The sequence below is a fragment of the Callospermophilus lateralis genome, chromosome 17, assembly GCF_048772815.1.
Source record: "Callospermophilus lateralis isolate mCalLat2 chromosome 17, mCalLat2.hap1, whole genome shotgun sequence".
Lineage (NCBI taxonomy): Eukaryota > Metazoa > Chordata > Mammalia > Rodentia > Sciuridae > Callospermophilus > Callospermophilus lateralis.
The window spans coordinates 48,529,380-48,546,764 of record NC_135321.1 but is presented as its reverse complement, the minus strand read 5'-3'; the positions used below and the strand labels follow the sequence as shown (position 1 = coordinate 48,546,764).

The 17,385-nt window shown below is 41.6% G+C and overlaps 1 protein-coding gene across 1 annotated transcript in view; it reads left to right on the top strand.

The window, feature by feature from the left end:
- The window catches only part of Colec12 (collectin subfamily member 12), a 178,055-nt gene that overhangs the window by 145,373 nt on the left and 15,297 nt on the right, over positions 1–17,385 (top strand). Inside the window, exons 4-5 of the mRNA XM_076836737.2 lie at positions 3,631–3,729; positions 4,464–5,510. Coding sequence (XP_076692852.2) covers positions 3,631–3,729; positions 4,464–5,510 — 1,146 coding nt within the window. The remainder of the gene's footprint in view (positions 1–3,630; positions 3,730–4,463; positions 5,511–17,385) is intronic.

Genomic DNA, 17,385 nt, shown 5'->3' with positions numbered 1-17,385 from the left:
ACATACATGGCAGGTGCTTAATAAACACCTGGTGATGGTGACTTGAAAATATAAAGAAGACCCAATTCTTCCCTTAAGGAATTTTTTTTAAAATCAAGGAAAACCAGATTGAGGATTAAGAAATGCTAAATGAAAAGCAATGTGGAGTTGTAGAAAGAATATGGTTTTGGGAATCAGGTCTCTTAGTCTGGCACCCCACTTAGTCACATGCAAGATCTGTGGTTCCAGGCAGGTCATGGAACATCTCTGAGCCTCAGTTTCTTCGTCTGTACAACAGGAGTGGTAAGAATTAACTGTGGTGATGATACAGTGCACCTTGCAAAGAATGAGAACTTTTATTATTTATACTATAGAGACAATAGAAGCTATTGAAATTGTTATTATTCAAATAAAGTTTCAGTTGGTATGCTCTAGAATCAAATTATAGGCCAGGCTTCATACAAGGGCTGGTGAGACTTGAAGGGGAACTTTAAAAAGTGGGTGAAAACAGGACAAAGAAAGAGGAGGTTAATGGTCCTGGCCAAGAGATAGTGCCAAGGTGCTTTTATGGGGAAGGTATTATTGTCAGATTATTCCAGGGAATTATGCTTTGGGTACTTCAGGAGGGGCAACTCTTCAGGTATGATACCCCAAATACCAATATTCAGAAGAAAGATATTCCACACTGAGATATAGTTTCCAATAAAAAGAGACTCTGTCAAAAATCAGACTGCTGATAACCCTGGGGTGGGGCTTCCTGTTCATTTTTCTCTTACAAGCATAATCTGCAAACAGGTCTATATCTGTAGTCTGGTCATTTCAATGTTAGATAGGATGGCTCTGCCTCTACATTCCTGATTGAGAATTTGTGCTAATAATTTTGAGTAAAAACCACTGAAAAGGCTGTGTGCTCATACAGCAAGTGTTAGTTCTGGATCCCCACCAGTCTGGTATTTTTATGCACCAGCTGTCTGCCAGCATTGCAGCCCTAAAATGTGCAGCTTTTACCAAGATCCTATTTTTAAACACAGACACACATACACACCCCAGTGCACACAGTGGGTTCTCCTGCACTTGGGGTGGGGAGGATAGTTTCCTTGCTACCCAGAAGATAAAGGTAACAGGTTCTTTTTTAAATTTTTGTTTTTTTCCAAAGGAAAGTATTCATTCCTTATACTCCAAGCAAACCTGAATTGTCTGTCCATGACAGTGCTGTGTTTTTCTAAACTGAAATGGAAGAAAAATTAGAGAGGGTAGAAAATGAATGACTGTCAGCATATTTAGAGGTTTATTTGGTTTCCAGGAAAGAGAGGCAGGACTTAAGATCCTGCATGTGGTTTGAGGACAGACCAGAGGCATCTGTTTTGATTTGAGAATCAAAACTAACCCTAAACTTGTAAACATTCCCTATTTTGTGTTTCAAAAAGTTAGTTTTGCTAAAATGCGCAGGATACATTGTGTTCTTTCGAGTTTCCCGGGACGTGGTGTTTGCATGCCCAGCACCCAACCCTTAGACACAAGGTCTGCATCTAAGTAGTCATTTAAGAAACAATAATTATTTAACAAAATGTCATACTCGTTGCCAATGCAGAGGCTTTCCTGGATGGGTTGGTTGGGTTTGTTTGCATGACCTGTATATAATTTGTCCAGTTCATTCATTGGTCTCAGCTGCCCCAGGCAGATTCTCAGTTAAATAAATGCCATCATGTGTATATAGTTGTTGAACACCTACTAAGTGCCACACACTGAGCTAAGCGGTAGAAATAAAACTAAATAAAGATGGTCCCTAAGTTATGATGGTTCAACTTAGGGTTTTTGGACTTTAGGATGGTGTGAAAACAATACACATTCACTAGGAAACATGCTTTGAATTTTGCATTTTGCTCTTTTCTGGCCTAGCAATATGTAGTAAGATGCTCTTGTGATGCTGATCAGTAGTAGCTCCCAGTGGGCCCGAGATCACAGTGGGGAAGCAGCCTACACCCTTCAGTGTGCTCTTGGCTAAGCTGGGATGCTCAGTAGGTCAGGGGCATTCAGTGCACTTTCAACTTACGATATTTTCAACTAGCAGTGGGTATATTGATATAACCCCATTGTAAGTCAAGGGGCACCTGTGCAATGTTCCTTCCCAGAAGGCTCTAGTAAGCAAGCCATGAGGATATGGCATGGGGAGTCCTGTGATAGGGAAAGGGATGCTTGCCAGGAGAATTCTGCAAGATGCAGTTCAGCTGAGGTTTCCCAAAGGCTGTGCTGAGCTGGGGCCTGAGGAGCAAGGGGGACTTAACTCAGTGAAAAAGCCGGGAAAAACATTATAGAAGAGAGAAGAACACATAGAAAGGCTCATGAGAGACAGCACTGGGGGCAGTATGCATGGATTATTAGGGCCAGATTGTAGATACTTGAGGGTGAGCACAGTGAGCTTCCTGAGACCCATTCCAGGATTCATGGAGCTAGTGCACTTGGGGTCACATACACTCATAAAGGTAACAGATTCTCATGGGGAAAGGAGCCACCCATTCAATCATGTGTGGGTAGAACCCTTGATGAATAATATAAACTGCATCAATTAGCTCACAATTGGTATAGAGGACATACTTATGCTTTTAAAAACCTTTTAAATTTTTTATTAAATAGAAGCTTGTTGAGATTGAAGACAGTAAGGCTGGGCAAGGTGGCCCACACCCATAGTTCCAGGTACCCTGGAGGCTGAGACAGGAGGATCACTTGAGCCCAGGAGCTCAGGACCATCCTGCACAATACAGTGAGACCCCATCTCAGACAGACACACAGACAGATGGGATGAGACAGAGTGATTTGATCCTAAGCTGTTAGAGTTTGGGTCTCATAGGGATCACTTCTGAAGAAATATCCTCTTATGAGACATTGTAAAAACAAACTTGAATTCATAATTTTAGAGATCAACTGCCTTCTAAGAACAGATTTAAAAACCCAAGCATTTATTTAATGCTGTGTCACTAACCTTCTCTGTTGTACAATCAAGAAAATTAAAAAAAAAAATCGTGGTAAACCATTGTTTAGAAACACTACTCAGGCATCTACATGGGGACTGATAAACTACAAATTTTATTTTCACTAATGAAAAGTAGATTTTCAGGCCTCCAGAGTATCTCCCATATGATAGCAGTAGGTCCTCTTGATATTTTGTCCCTTCTCAGATGACTTTGAATACAGACTTGATCTAGGGGTTCTTTGCCAATGGATCTCTTCCTAAGTAAGTGAGTCACACCTGCCAGGAATTTTAGGGCAGCTGGTGAGTGGTGAATTTTGTAAATGATCTTAGTGTTCTCTGCCTGCATAAAACGGCAATTAACATAGGAAATAATACAGGTCAAAGACTTCTTTAATATATAAAATTTTAAAAGCTAGTTCTAATTTCTGAAGCTTCCAAGCCATTACAGAATCATTATAATAGTTAAGAATGTACAGTCCTCAACCAAATGATCTATTCCACTTGGTTTTTTGATAAGCAACTTATTTTCTAAAAGAATAATAGCTTTCCCCATATTTGATTTCAATTATACTTTTGCCCCCATTCTGTTCCCTTTGTTCTGTAATGAATCTTTTGTCTTGAAACTAAAAATATAAATCTGAGTGGGTATGTGTACTAATGCATTGTTTCCTAAAACTTAGTTGTAGAGAAAATGGACAATGTCACAGGTGGCATGGAGACATCTCGCCAAACTTATGACGACAAGCTCACTGCAGTGGAAAGTGACCTGAAAAAACTAGGTAATCTGCAAAAAGCATGACCCATCCAGTGGCATCCCCTCACTCTACTGTATATAAATAATGGCAGCTTTTTAGAATGATACTTCCTAGAAATTTCTAGAAAATTCCATTTCTAGAAAATTCCCAGATGGACATTCAGGGTTTTTGTGTTATATGTTGAGTTTTCTATCTGATTTCATTCAAAGACTTTTCAATAGTAGAGAAAATTACCAATTTTGATGTTGAATACTGCCCTCCCCACCCCAAACTACTATCTGCCAATTTAAATCTGAAGATCAATCCTAACTAAAATGAACCACAAATACCCTTTGTTAAAGACTTGGATAAAATGCTCAGTAAGTTTTAAACTGCATAGAATTATAAAAGTTAATTTAAAAAATAAAATAATTCCATCTATTCTGTTCCTTGATTTGGGGCTTAATTAAAAATAATACTTTGGTAGATTTAAAAGGTTATTTCCTTCTAAGAATACCCTGCCCATTGTTCTAGAATCTGGTCAATTCTTCCTCTCTTTGAGAAAAATGTTCACCCAACTTTGTCGGTTGAAGTGCTGAACACCAATTCTGATTCCCCAGGACCCAGTTTTATGTGGATTTTTACTAATACAGAGAAGTCTGTGTATACCATAAATTTTCTAAAACAATCCATACTAGTTAAGTGTTGTTGTGATCACTGATCTTGCCCAAACACTTCTCCATACTGTCAGTTTAAGAAGCAAACATTTCTTTTCCCAGGAGACCAAACTGGGAAGAAAGCTCTAAGCACCAACTCAGAACTTTCCACCTTCAGATCAGATATTCTGGATCTTCGTCAACAGCTTCATGAGATTACAGAAAAAACCAGCAAGAACAAAGATACGCTGGAGAAGCTACAGGCGAGCGGGGATGCCCTGGTGGACAGGCAGAGTCAACTGAAAGAAACTTTGGAAAATAATTCTTTCCTTATCACCACTGTAAACAAAACCCTCCAGGCATATAATGGCTATGTCACCAATCTGCAACAAGATACCAGCGTGCTCCAGGGCAATCTGCAGAATCAAATGTATTCTCATAACGTGGTCATTATGAACCTCAACAACTTGAACCTGACCCAGGTGCAGCAGAGGAACCTCCTCAGTAATCTGCAGCGGTCTGTGGATGACACGAGCCAAGCTATCCAGCGAATCAAGAATGACTTCCAAAATCTGCAGCAGGTTTTCCTTCAAGCCAAGAAGGACACCGATTGGCTGAAGGAGAAAGTACAAAGCCTGCAGACGCTGGCTGCCAACAACTCTGCCTTGGCCAAAGCCAACAACGACACCCTGGAGGATATGAACAGCCAGCTCAACTCATTCACAGGTCAGATGGACAACATCACCACTATCTCACAAGCCAACGAGCAGAACCTGAAAGACCTTCAGGACTTACATAAGGACGCAGAAAATCGAACAGCCATCAAGTTCAGCCAACTGGAGGAACGCTTCCAGCTCTTTGAGACAGATATTGTGAACATCATTAGTAATATCAGCTACACGGCCCACCACCTGAGGACGCTGACCAGCAATCTGAACGAAGTCAGGACCACTTGCACCGATACCCTAACCAAACACACGGATGACTTGACCTCCTTGAATAATACACTGGCCAATATCCGTTTGGATTCTGTTTCCCTCAGGATGCAACAAGATATGATGAGGTCAAGGTTAGATACTGAAGTGGCCAACTTATCGGTGATTATGGAAGAGATGAAGCTAGTGGATTCCAAGCATGGTCAGCTCATCAAGAATTTTACAATACTACAAGGTAAGTACAAGTGCTGTATTTGGATTTGTATGAGTAACCTATTGCTGCATAACAAATTACCCTAAAACTTGGCTATTTAAAATAATAGGCATTTATTATCTCATAGTTTCTGTGGATAAGGAATTCAGGAACAGCTTAGCAGGTTGACCCTGACTAACTTTCACGAGGTCATGGTCAAGATATTATCAAGGTCTGTAGTCATTGGAAGGCTTGACAGGGGCTGGAGGGTCTGCTTCCAACAGAGTCATTCACATGGCTTTTGACAAGAGGCCTCAGTTCCTCACTGTGTGAAATTGCTCGAGTGTCTTCATAACATGGCATCTGGTTGCTTCTAGAGGAAGTGATCCAAGAGAGAGAACAGGACAAAAGCCACAATACTGTTTATGACCAAGCCTCAGAAGCCATACACTATCACTTCTAACATATTCTGTTTTTTAGAAATAAGTCACTAGGTTCAGCCACCACTCAGGGAAAGGGGAATTAAGTCCCACATCTAGAAAAGAAGCACAACTAAAGACACTCCATCAATTATTTATTGATGAAAGATTGGTCAATTTGGATTTTTCTCAGTACCGGAACTATTGCAATGCCAATATAAATGGAGCGTCTCTGAAAGAAAGATTAATTTTTTCAGATCACTCAGCTACTATTAAAGGATTCCTGTTTCCAAATATCATGAGCAGTTAGATGGTTACCATTGCCATAACTGTAAGACCACAGAGGATGGAAATGGTGTGACTTCTATATAAAATCTGAGTTTTACTGTCATCCAGGTCATCTATATAAATTGAAAGTCCTGGTTAGTTGAGGGGCTGTGGTTCCATCAGAAGCTGGACTGGGGAGAGATCCATTTCCATGTTCCCTTGAGTTTTTGGGATAACTCATCTTCTGGAGTAGGACTGAGCTTCCTCTTTCTAACTGTCATCTGGGGACTGTCCTCAGCATTGAGGGAGCACCCATAGTTCCTGACCACCTGACCGTCTCCTAATATCACAGGTATTTCAGGGCCAGCAAGGGAGTCTCTTATTCCACTCTGCTAAGATGGAGCCTCAAATAAATTAGCTTCATTGAGGGAGTGACAGCCCATTATCTTTGCCATATTCTTTGCTTAGAAGCAAGTCTCAGATTCCATGCTCCAGGTAAAGGGATTACACAAGGGCATGAGTCACTGGAGGGTCCCCTAGAGAATATCTGCCAGATCAGTGAAGTGACCAAACCTTAAGGAGTGGTAGTTAATGAGTCCCTGTGAGCCCGGAGGCAGGTCTGGTTGACATGGACCCTGTTTCAGCAGCTTTGTCAGTGACCAGCATGAAGCTAAGGATGACCTCGTAATTCAATGCTTATGTGATACAAAACTATACACTAGCTCATGGATGGTAGAATTGCGTTGAAGATGATTTGAGAGGTTGGAATACTAACAAGATGCCAATCAAGTGAAATCAATAGGGAACACATGGAAGATACGCTCGGAGGTGGGTGAGACCAAGCAGACAAATGTTGATAAGGGTGTGGCTCAGAATAAGTGTGTGCCAAAAGCCCTGAGAGGGTTTAGTTGACAGGAAGCAATTAAGGGTGTCTTCCAGGGAAATAAATGTGCTTTTTTTTTTTTACTCTATTCATAGAAATATGATCTCCAAAACGAGGGAGATGATATCTCACTCTGTTATGTAGTCCTGGATGATAGTGTTTATTTGGGGGTTCCCTTTTAAGAGAGACAGTCACAAAAAGGGATCAGGATGACAGGATCTAGAAACTGTGTGATGTGAGGAAGGGTTGAGGACCTGTAGGAGAACTTGCTCAGTGGGAAACAGAAAAGCCATCTGCAGGTATTTAAAAGGTATATGAGGAACTGGGATTATACCTGTAATCCCAGCAGCCCAGTAGGCTGAGGCAGGAGGATCATGAATTCAAAGCCAGCCTCAGCAACAGCAAGGCACTAAGCATCTCAGTGAGACCCTGACTCTAAATAAAATACAGAATAAGGCTGGGGTTGTGGCTCAGTGGTCGAGTGCCCCCTGAGTTCAATCCCCGGTATCCACCCCCACAAAATAAATATAAATAAAAGATATATGAGGAGCTCTTGACAGTGAAAGACCAATAGGTGTTTGGTTTTATAGAATTTCCTTTATGACAATTGTTACCTTAAAAAAAAAAAAAAAAGAATGACTTCCCTGAGCAACATGGGTGCTGCAACTCTGAAGGGACTGGGCAATTTTAAATCAGGGAAATCATAGGTGTAAGTCATTCTCTGAAGAAGGAGTGGGCCTTCAAAGGATAAGGAAGTTCTTCAGTGTTTGGTCTTTTCTATTCTTTCTCATCCAAAATTCAGAACAACGGCAGATGGCAGTTGATGGGCATCCTCCTACACTAAGAGCTTTCTCAATGTTCCGTCTAATTGTGATACTTCAGAAAGCCCTCCAGAGTATTCTAGATGTTTCCTAGCTATTAATTCCATGGTTTAAGGATTTTATTAGCTTAATTGTTCGCTTGTCTTCTGCAAGGACATTTCTGATGTATTTAGCAAGACTGGTCAGTGAAGTGTATATGAGAGGCCCATTGTTGAAGGGTAGACCCTGGATATTTAAGTTAGTTATCCTATCCATGAGCTAATCTCGTGAGGGTGTACAGAGTGCTTTGGTATAGAGTGCTTTTCATAGCCACCATGCCTGTGCCTCCTGACGACAACTCTGTGGAACAGGTATTTACAATATGGCCAGTTTAGGAACGAAGAAACCAAGGCTTAGAGAGGTTTACGTAACCTGCTCAAATTTATACAAATGATGAGCAGCTAAACAGGATTTGAACCGAGGCTGCCTTATGCCATTAACCCCAAGGATAGTCACTGAATGCATATGCTCCTAGTGCCTTGTCTCTGGTCATTCCAGCCTGTAAAGTCTGGGAGTTGAGATTTTATTTTTTTAATATATTTTTTAGTTGCCAATGGGCCTTTATTTAATTTATTCATTGACATGCAGTGCTAAGAATCGAACTTAGTGCTTTACACGTGTTAGGCAGACGCTCTACCACTGAGCCGCAACCCCAGCCTGGGATTTTACACACACACACACACACACACACACACACACACACACATACAGTTGTAGATGGACACAAGACCTTTATTTTATTTATTTATTTTTTTATGTGATGCTGAGAATCCAACCCTGTGCCTCACACATGCCAGGCAAGTGCTCTACCACTGAGCTACAAACCCCAGTCCCCCAGCCTGGGGTTTTATTCTTAGTGTGAGTTGGAGAGTTTAGCAAGGTGTTGACATGATCTGATTGGTATTTTTCCAAGGTCATTCTGGGTGCTGGGGGAAGAGATTCCCAGGAAAGTGTGGAAGCAGGGTCCACTCAGAGTGTGGACCAGTTGTGGGGGACTTGGAATGGTAGCAGTGGAAATGGAAGAAGTGGACCTTCTCATTTAAGAGGAACTTGAAGGTAGAATCAAGGGCATCCCTGCCCTTAACCTGTCAAGGACTCCCACTCGGGCTCTGTTCTAAGAGGTCCTGACTAGTTTCCCTGGCCGTGCCCTCACCAAGGTGAGAGGGCTGCAGGTTCGGTGGGCTGTGAGTATTCTGAGTGGCTTCAGCCTGCACTTCTTAATGAGATGGCTGTCTTAGGCAGCTGAACTATAAGCTCAGGGCCTCATTAGGGGCAAGTCGGTAAGAATTTCTTGGAAAGCATATTTTTGAATCTTGCAGAAGGAAGGCCCACATGAGCCAGTGCTAATCCATCCTGCTACATCTTGCTTTATCCTTCTTTTCTGCATCCTCAGGGATAAGCTGTGCATGTGCAGAAAAAGGAAGAGTATTAGGGATGAAGGGGCGTGGAAGGAAGTATCTGAAGCCAGCTGATAGAGTGGAAGTCAGTGGTCAGGAGCAGGTTGAATCCTGATGATAGTCATCTCTATGTTAATAAACAAAAAAACATTATTAAGAAGTCTTTACAAATAACATAAAGACTTTTAGGGGCTTTGGGGGGTTTTGTTGTTGTTGTTGTTGTTATCGTTGTTTCCAGGGGTTGAATCTAGGGGTGCTTAACAATTCTGCCACATCCCCAGCCCATTTTAGTTTTTATTTTGAGACAGGGTCTTGCTAAGTTGCTGAAGCTTGGCCTCAAAATTGTGATCCTCCTATCTCAGCCTCCTCCCAAGTTGCTGGGATTATAGGGATGCACCCCTGAGCCCAACCACCATAGAGTTTTATCCTAAATGTGTGGGCATTCTTTGCACAGTCAGAACTGGGTTTGGGTACCAAGTTCCTCATCCTTTTTGTGTCTCAGTTTCCTCATCTGTATGTGCCCTTTAGGGTTTTGATGACTTGGTAAAATAATATAAGGTACTGAGTGATGTTCTGAGTTTGAGGTTAGCATAAGAACCTGGTGTGGACAAGTTCAGTTCCTGTTAAATATTTCTCTTCTGGAACTGGGGCTGGAGTTAGTGGTAGAGCACTTGCCTAGCATTTGAGAGGCCCTGGGTTTGATCCCTAGCACTGCAAAAAATAAAATTAAATTAAAACTTTTCCACCTGCTATAGCTGCTGCCAATACATTTTGGTGGAAAGCAAAACAGCTTCATAAAATCATATAGATGGGGTTAAGGTTGATTCTGCTGGCTTCTGGTACCGTCCTGCAGAGGAATCAAACTCAGGTGCTGTCTACATTCATTTTGCTCCATATGCATTTATGGAGTCTCTGCAATATGCCAATCCCACTGCTTGACAAATTGTCTATTTTTACGGTACATCTCTTTAAGGTGGGAATTGTTAGCATTCCCCGTTTGCAGGAGAAGTAACCAAGGCACAAAGAGCCCAAGTAACTTAGCCAAGGTCAAACAGCTGGCAAATGGCAAACCCCTTTCCAAACCCTTGTATCCACCATGGCACCCTGGTGCCTTGTGCTGACTCCAGAGAATGGATAGCGTGTTCAGGGAGATTGAAATGACAGGAAGTTTATTTTCAGAAGTGCAGTCAGTGAAGGCTTCCAAAGGGTTGACACCTGAGCTCAGCCTTGAAAGATGTGTAGGAAAGCTGGAAGGACAGGGACAATGCAAAGTGCAGGGAAGATTGGGCAGGAGGCTCGGTGTCCCCCATAGCCACCCTACACCCTTGTCTGCGTGTCTTGAGCAAGACTGCCTCCCTAGGGATCTCTGAGTGGAAGACACAGTAGCCGCCTGTGGCCAATTGGTGAGAAACAGTGGTGTAAATACACCCTCCTCTATGGACAGGAGCTTTCCTGATTTTCCAAACGTGACTTTCTTAAGTTTGGGTCACAAATCAAGTTATTCTTCAAAATGACTGCCAAATATCTTAATAATAATAATATCTTAAATTTTTTAAAAATTGTAAATCCTTTTTTAAAAAAAATTTATTTTGTAGTTGTTGATGGACAGATGCCTTTATTTTATTTATTTATTTTTTTAATGTGGTGCTGAGGATCAAACCCAGTGCCTGACACATGCAAGCAAGTGCTCTGCCACTGAGCTATAGCCCCAACCAAAATTATATATTCCTTTTTTAAAATATTTTTTTTAGTTGTTGATGGACCTTTATTTTATTCATTTATTTATATGAGGTGCTGAGAATTGAACCAAGTGCCTCACACATGTGAGGCAAGCGCTCTACCACTGAGCCACAACCCCAGCCCCTATATATTCTATTTTACCTCACTGAAGCAGAATACCTTGTTCATGTTACAGGATGCTATAGTTTAGATCTGGAAAGTTCCCCAAAGGCCTGTGTGTTAAAGTCTTGGTCCTCAGCTTGGTGCTATTAAGAGGGGCTTTTAAGAGGTATGGCCTAGCTAGAGGTCTTTAGGTCATTAGGGGTGTACCTTCAAGGGATTGGGACACCAGTCTTTTCCTGTCTTCATCTCCTAGTCATGGGGTAAATAGTTTGCTCCACCATGACTCCCCAGCCTTAATGTTCCCCTTACCTGGTGGCTTTACTAAAGCAAGGCAACCAATAAGTCATGGACTGAAACCTCTAAAACTGTAAGCTAGAATAAACCTTGCCTCTTTTTTTATTATCCTTTTTTTATTATCTCAGGTATTTTTCTATAGCAACAACATACAGATGTTTAATAAATGTTTGATTAACTGCATTCAAAGTAGATCTTTTTTTTTAATTTGAAGAAAAGTATATCAGATTATATCACTATTTTCTTTCTACCTTGTCTATCCAACCTTACCACTGGAGGTTCTTAACATCAAGCCTTCAAGATTTTAGATGGCAAAAAGAATTAAAGGTATCTCTCTACCTTTTGTTAAGCACCAGATGATTTGTTGGAAGACACATTTGAACCTTGTCTCAGGGGTAGGATTTAGCGCTGGGCACTTCTCAAGGCCTACAGTTTAGTTGCCAAGGCAGGAAAAAAAGTGATTTGTCTTTCACTGAGTTTGAACTGCCTAAGGATAAAGTTTTCACGGCTCCCAAAGCTCTGGAGTCTGGGGAACATGAGGTAGAGATTTTGCTGGCATTGCTAACACAGGGCCTGATATGGTTGTTTTTAGGTATTATTGGAGACTGTGGCCACTTTACCAGCCACATGGGTAACCTGGCATTTCAGAATCTCAAGCCAGGGAGCCACCCAGTTGGCCTTGACATTTAGTTATATGTTCAGCGAATTTGAAAACAGAGCTCAACAGTGCTTCTGCGTGTAATGTTGCTATTTTCTCGATTCTGAATTCCAGTTGTTACTACTCAAACTCACAAATACTCTATCATTTCATCCTTGGAGGCTTCTTTTTTTTTAAAATTTATTTTCACTTTAACAGCTGCTCAATAAAATATCCAAGGGAGACCTAAAAACCTGAAACCATCCCAATACTAACAAGTGATACCAACATCACAGTTCCTATAGAAAAATGGACCCCAGGATTAGCAATCTATTTTTATGAGGACCCAGTAATGACTTTTAAAATGGTTTTAGCTCCTTTTATCACTGATTATTTAAGAGGAAAAAAAAGCAACTTTCTAGCCTGCATTAGTGAGCAAGACGTTATGTGAATCTCCTTATCTATTCTCATAACCTAGCATCTGAGAGCAGGGTACCCTCTTCCTGGTGGTTTTCACAAGGCTGGAACAACTGTGGATAAAAATATGATGATTATGTGCTTGTCAGACTATCCGAGGCCATGAATACTAAGCTTTAGCTTATTAAGAGAGAGACAGGTATCCTGTTTATCATGGATATTTGTGATGTTTTATGTGGGGAAAAAATGGGCTTTTATATTAACCCAGCTGGAAAAATCCATCACAAGTAGGAGTTCAGATTTTTATCAAAAGCAAAAAGATATCTTCTTTATCTACATAAACGAAACAGAATTAGTTGAGAAGAAAGATTCTGTTTTTTTCCCTTGTGTTTGTTTGTTTTGGCTTATTATCAGCATTTTTTCCCTAGACCCTTCTGTAATGCTATAGCCATTATGGGGGAACACATACATGCTACTTGCCTCACTGTTAACACTCAGAACTACACAAGGACATGTTTGGCAACAAAAAGTCCACCTTCCCCATCTTTCCTAAATGACTTAGGTTGTTTAATGAGCTTCTCCAGCATAAAAAGAAAAATCCTTGGATTGCAGACAAGAAGACTCAGTGGATCAGTTCTTAAGTGTCCATGGAGTCAGGAAAGACAGATCTCCCCTCCGTAATGCCATAGTGGCAGCCAAGGACCACAGAACGCATAGATGAGGTAGAAAGTTATCTTTTGGAATAAGGTGAGGAGCACAAGGCAGGTCACCATTCCTCTCAAACCTCTCCTTTCTGATCTTTCCTGTAGTCCAAAATGTTAGTATTAGAGCACTGAACCTTTAACAGTGAGGTACATGGATTTGATAGACAGGATGAGGTGCTAGGTGGGGTAGGGTCCTCAGTAGGACCAATAAGAACTGAAAGATGAGAGGAGGGAAATTTCTATCTGGAGTGACCTGGGAGGATGGCATGGCGGTTGAGCAGGAATTGCACAGATGGTTATAGGCAGAGGCAATGCTAAGAGAAGTGTGGACATGCAGAGGAGACCAGTCCATGAATAGCCTTGATGTCAGATGGTCCAGTTGGGGCTGACTGTTCCTGAGAAAACAGAGCTCAGAGCTGGGCTTAAGGATGACAGGAGGCAGAGTGCAATGAATGGAGAGGAATCACAGGCAGGAAGATCGCCTAAGAGGCCACTGTAGAAATCTACCATAAAGAAAGAGAAAAGGGTGAGAGGGAAGGAGGGTGGGAGACAACCCCACACTGGGGTCATGGCTGGCATATCAGAGAGGGCAGTGATGGTGTGGTGGGAGACAGGGCTGATGGGGAATGAAAACAACAAAGAGATTGAGCAGTTGAGTTGTAGGCACCAGGCTAGGGGAAGTGCTGGGGAATATTCCAGAGAAAATGGACTATCCAACAGCAGAGAGAAGTAACAGCCCAGAGCCAGGAGAGCTGAGGATAAGGAGGAGCCATGGACAGAGAGAGGTCAATGAGATGGGTTCAGGAAGCAGGCCCTTCACCCAGTCTCCTAACTTCTCCATTACAGAGCAGATAACACTAGAAGGTGCACATGTAAGCTAGTCTGAAGCCTAACCATAGTGCAAACTCTCCTTTCAGCTGCTAGAGGGTCCTGCCAATAAACCCCCAAGCAGCCTCTAGGGTACCTTGAATAAGGAAAGCAAAGTCGAGAGCCCAGGTTCTGCTAAGAGAGCTCAGAGATTAATGGGTAGGCCTCAGGACCATGGGTGGCACAAGGGGACAGTGAACGTTCCTCCGGGTGGGCAGAAGGAGATTGTCCTGCCCAGGTGGGAAGGGCTACTTCATAGTAATGGCCTCAGACCAGCTAGGGAGTGGGCATTGGGCAGCAGCAGAGGTGAAGAGCTTAGGGTAGGCTAGGAGGGCTACCAGTCCTTCATCTCCCAGCACTTCTGTCCTAACTGAAGACTTTCTGCTTTTGCAATCTCTTTTATTTATTCATGAAGAATTATGAGATCTCAGAAACTCTGATTTAGTCAGCTTTTTCATCACTGGGACCAAATTCCTGATAAGAACGACTTAGAGAAGGAAAAGTTTATTTGGGGCTCCCATTTTTCAGAGGTCTCAGTCCATAGATGGCCAACTGCATTGCTCTGGGCCCAGTGGAGGAAAACTGCTGAGCTCATGGCTGGGTCAGGAAGCAGAGAGAGCGGAGGGTAAGGAAAGGGAGGGTCCCCAGGAGCCCCAGTGACCCACTTGCTCCAGCCATTACCCACCTACCTAAAGTGACCACCCAGTCACTGGTTCAAACTAGGATGGACTAATCAGGTTACAGCTCTCCTAATCCAATCATTTTATCTCCAAATATTCCTGCATTAACAAGAGCTTTTGGGGGATACCAGTAGACTATTTTGATAATGGTGTCCTCAATGAAGACCTGGATTCATGTCCTAGTTCCACTACTAGATTGTGATTGTCCATGTCTTATTGTTGCTAGCAGCTAAGTAACTTTGAACAAACATCTTGGTGTCGCTGGTTCTATCTATCATCATCTTTGCTATGGAAATAATATGTCACAGGTGAATGTCAGGCAACATGATTATTTGAAAGTTCCTTGACAGCTGTCATTCATTATGTAAATTCTGACTGTGAACTATATGGGTGAAGTCCTGTTACTCCTGAGAAATTCAAAATAATCCTGTGTGAAGTAAGCTGTTTTGGGGGATGGATGATAGGGAAGAAAGAGTCTTTTTTAGGTGGACCACCTGATTTATTCCTCTATTGGTGTTTAGACATAAAGCAGCCTGGAGAGTTTGGACACCTACCTACAATTGGCAGTGAAACCCACCTAGCTTTCCTACAACGACCTCCCAGTCCTCTGAACTAGTCCTCATGCCTCATGGGTGGGTAAGGCTCGCTCAGCTCTAAGGACAGCAGTGTTGGAGGAGACATTGCTAGGGGATATATAAATTCAAGATGGTGTGCAACAGAGAGGAAGAGGCCAGGGTGTGGTGGTAGTGAGTGAATTATTAGGTCATTGCTTCTCAACACTTGTTTGCAATTGTTGGTCAAATTCACCGCTGACACACAGCACCTTACATGGTGCTTGTCAAATAAGTCATTCACGAATATTTGTGAAGTTAGTGAGGAAAAAAGAGGAAATAAGTAGAGGGGAATCCTGATCTCAACCTACACAACATTTCTGCTGCTGACAAACCCACTGTGGTAGTGTCGACATGGAGCCCATCAATGGGGTACTAAAAAGTTGTGCATCATTAAGATACATTCTAAATACATGGAGTTGAAAGAGTAAGCTTACTAAACAAAAACAAAAACTAGCCATGAATCTAAGTTGCATTGGTTTGCTTTCACTTAGCATGATGGTCTCAGCAAATGCTATAATTTCATTCTTCTTTAAGGGTGAGTAATATTCCATTTTGTATATATACCACATGATATTTATGCATTCATCTGTTGAAGGGCATCTAGGTTGGTTTGTCATAGTTTAGCTATTGTGAATTGAGCTTCTATAAACATTGATGTGGCATATCACTATGATGTGCTGATTTTAAGTCCTTTGGGTATATGCTGAGGAGTGGGATAACCAAGTCAAATGGTGGTTCCATTCCAAGTTTTCTAAGGAATCTCCATACTGCTTTCCAGAGTGGTCGCACCAGTTTTCAGTTCCACCAGCAATGTATGTATGTACCTTTTTCCCCACGTCCTCGACAACATTTATTGTTACTTGTATTCTTAAAAATTGCCATTCTGACTGAAGTGAGATGAAATTTCAATATAGTTTTAATTTGCATTTCTCTAATTGCTAGTGATGTTGAACATTTTTTCACATATTTTTTGACCATTTGTATTTTTTATTGATTCTATTATTTTTTTAAATACATGACAACAGTGGAATGCATTATAATCCTTATTACACATATAGAGCACAATTTTTCATATCTCTGTATATAAGGTATGTTGACACCCAATTCAAGTCTTCATATGTGTACTTTGTACAATGATGTCCATCACATTCAACCATCCTTGCTAATCCCCTTACCCCTCCCTTTCCCTCCCACCCCTCTGCCCTATCTAGAATTCATCTAATCCTCCCATGCTCCCCTCCCTACCCCACTATGATTCACTACGCTTATATCAGAGAAAACATTCTGCATTTGTTATTGGGGGGATTGGCTGACTTCACTTAGCATTATCTTCTGTATTTTTTATTCTGTGAAGTGCTTATTCCATTCCTTTGCCCATTTATTGATTGGGTTATAGGGGGATTGGTATTATATTTTTTCAGTTCTGTGTATGTCCTTGGTATTAATGTTCTATCTGAGGTGCAGGTGGTGACGATTTTTTCCCTCCCATTCTGTAGGCTCTCCATGTTCTTGATTATTTCCTTTGCTGTAAAGAAGTTTTTACTTTTTTTAGTTTGATACCATTCCATTTATTGATTCATGATTCTACTTCTTGCATTTTAGGAGTCTTATTGAGGAAGTCAGTTCCTGAGTGGACATGAGCCTTACTTTTTTTTAGTTGTAGTTGGACACAGTACCTTTATTTTATTTATTTATTTTTACATGGTGCTGAGGATCCAACCCAGGGCCTTGCATGCACCAGGCAAGTGCTCTACCCCTGAGCCACAACCCCAGCCCACTTTTTCTTCTATTAGGGTCTCTTGGAGAGATCGCCCATGTTCTTAGATAGGCAGAAATAATATTGTCCAAATGGCCATACTACCAAAAGCACTATACAAACTTAATGCAATTCCTTTTAAAATTCCAATGACGTTCTTCATAGAAATAGAAAAGGCAGTTATGAAACTCATTCAGAAAAATAAGAGACCCAGAATTGCCAAAGCAATCCTCAGCGAGAAAAGTGAAGCAGGAGGCATCACAACACCAAACCTTAAATT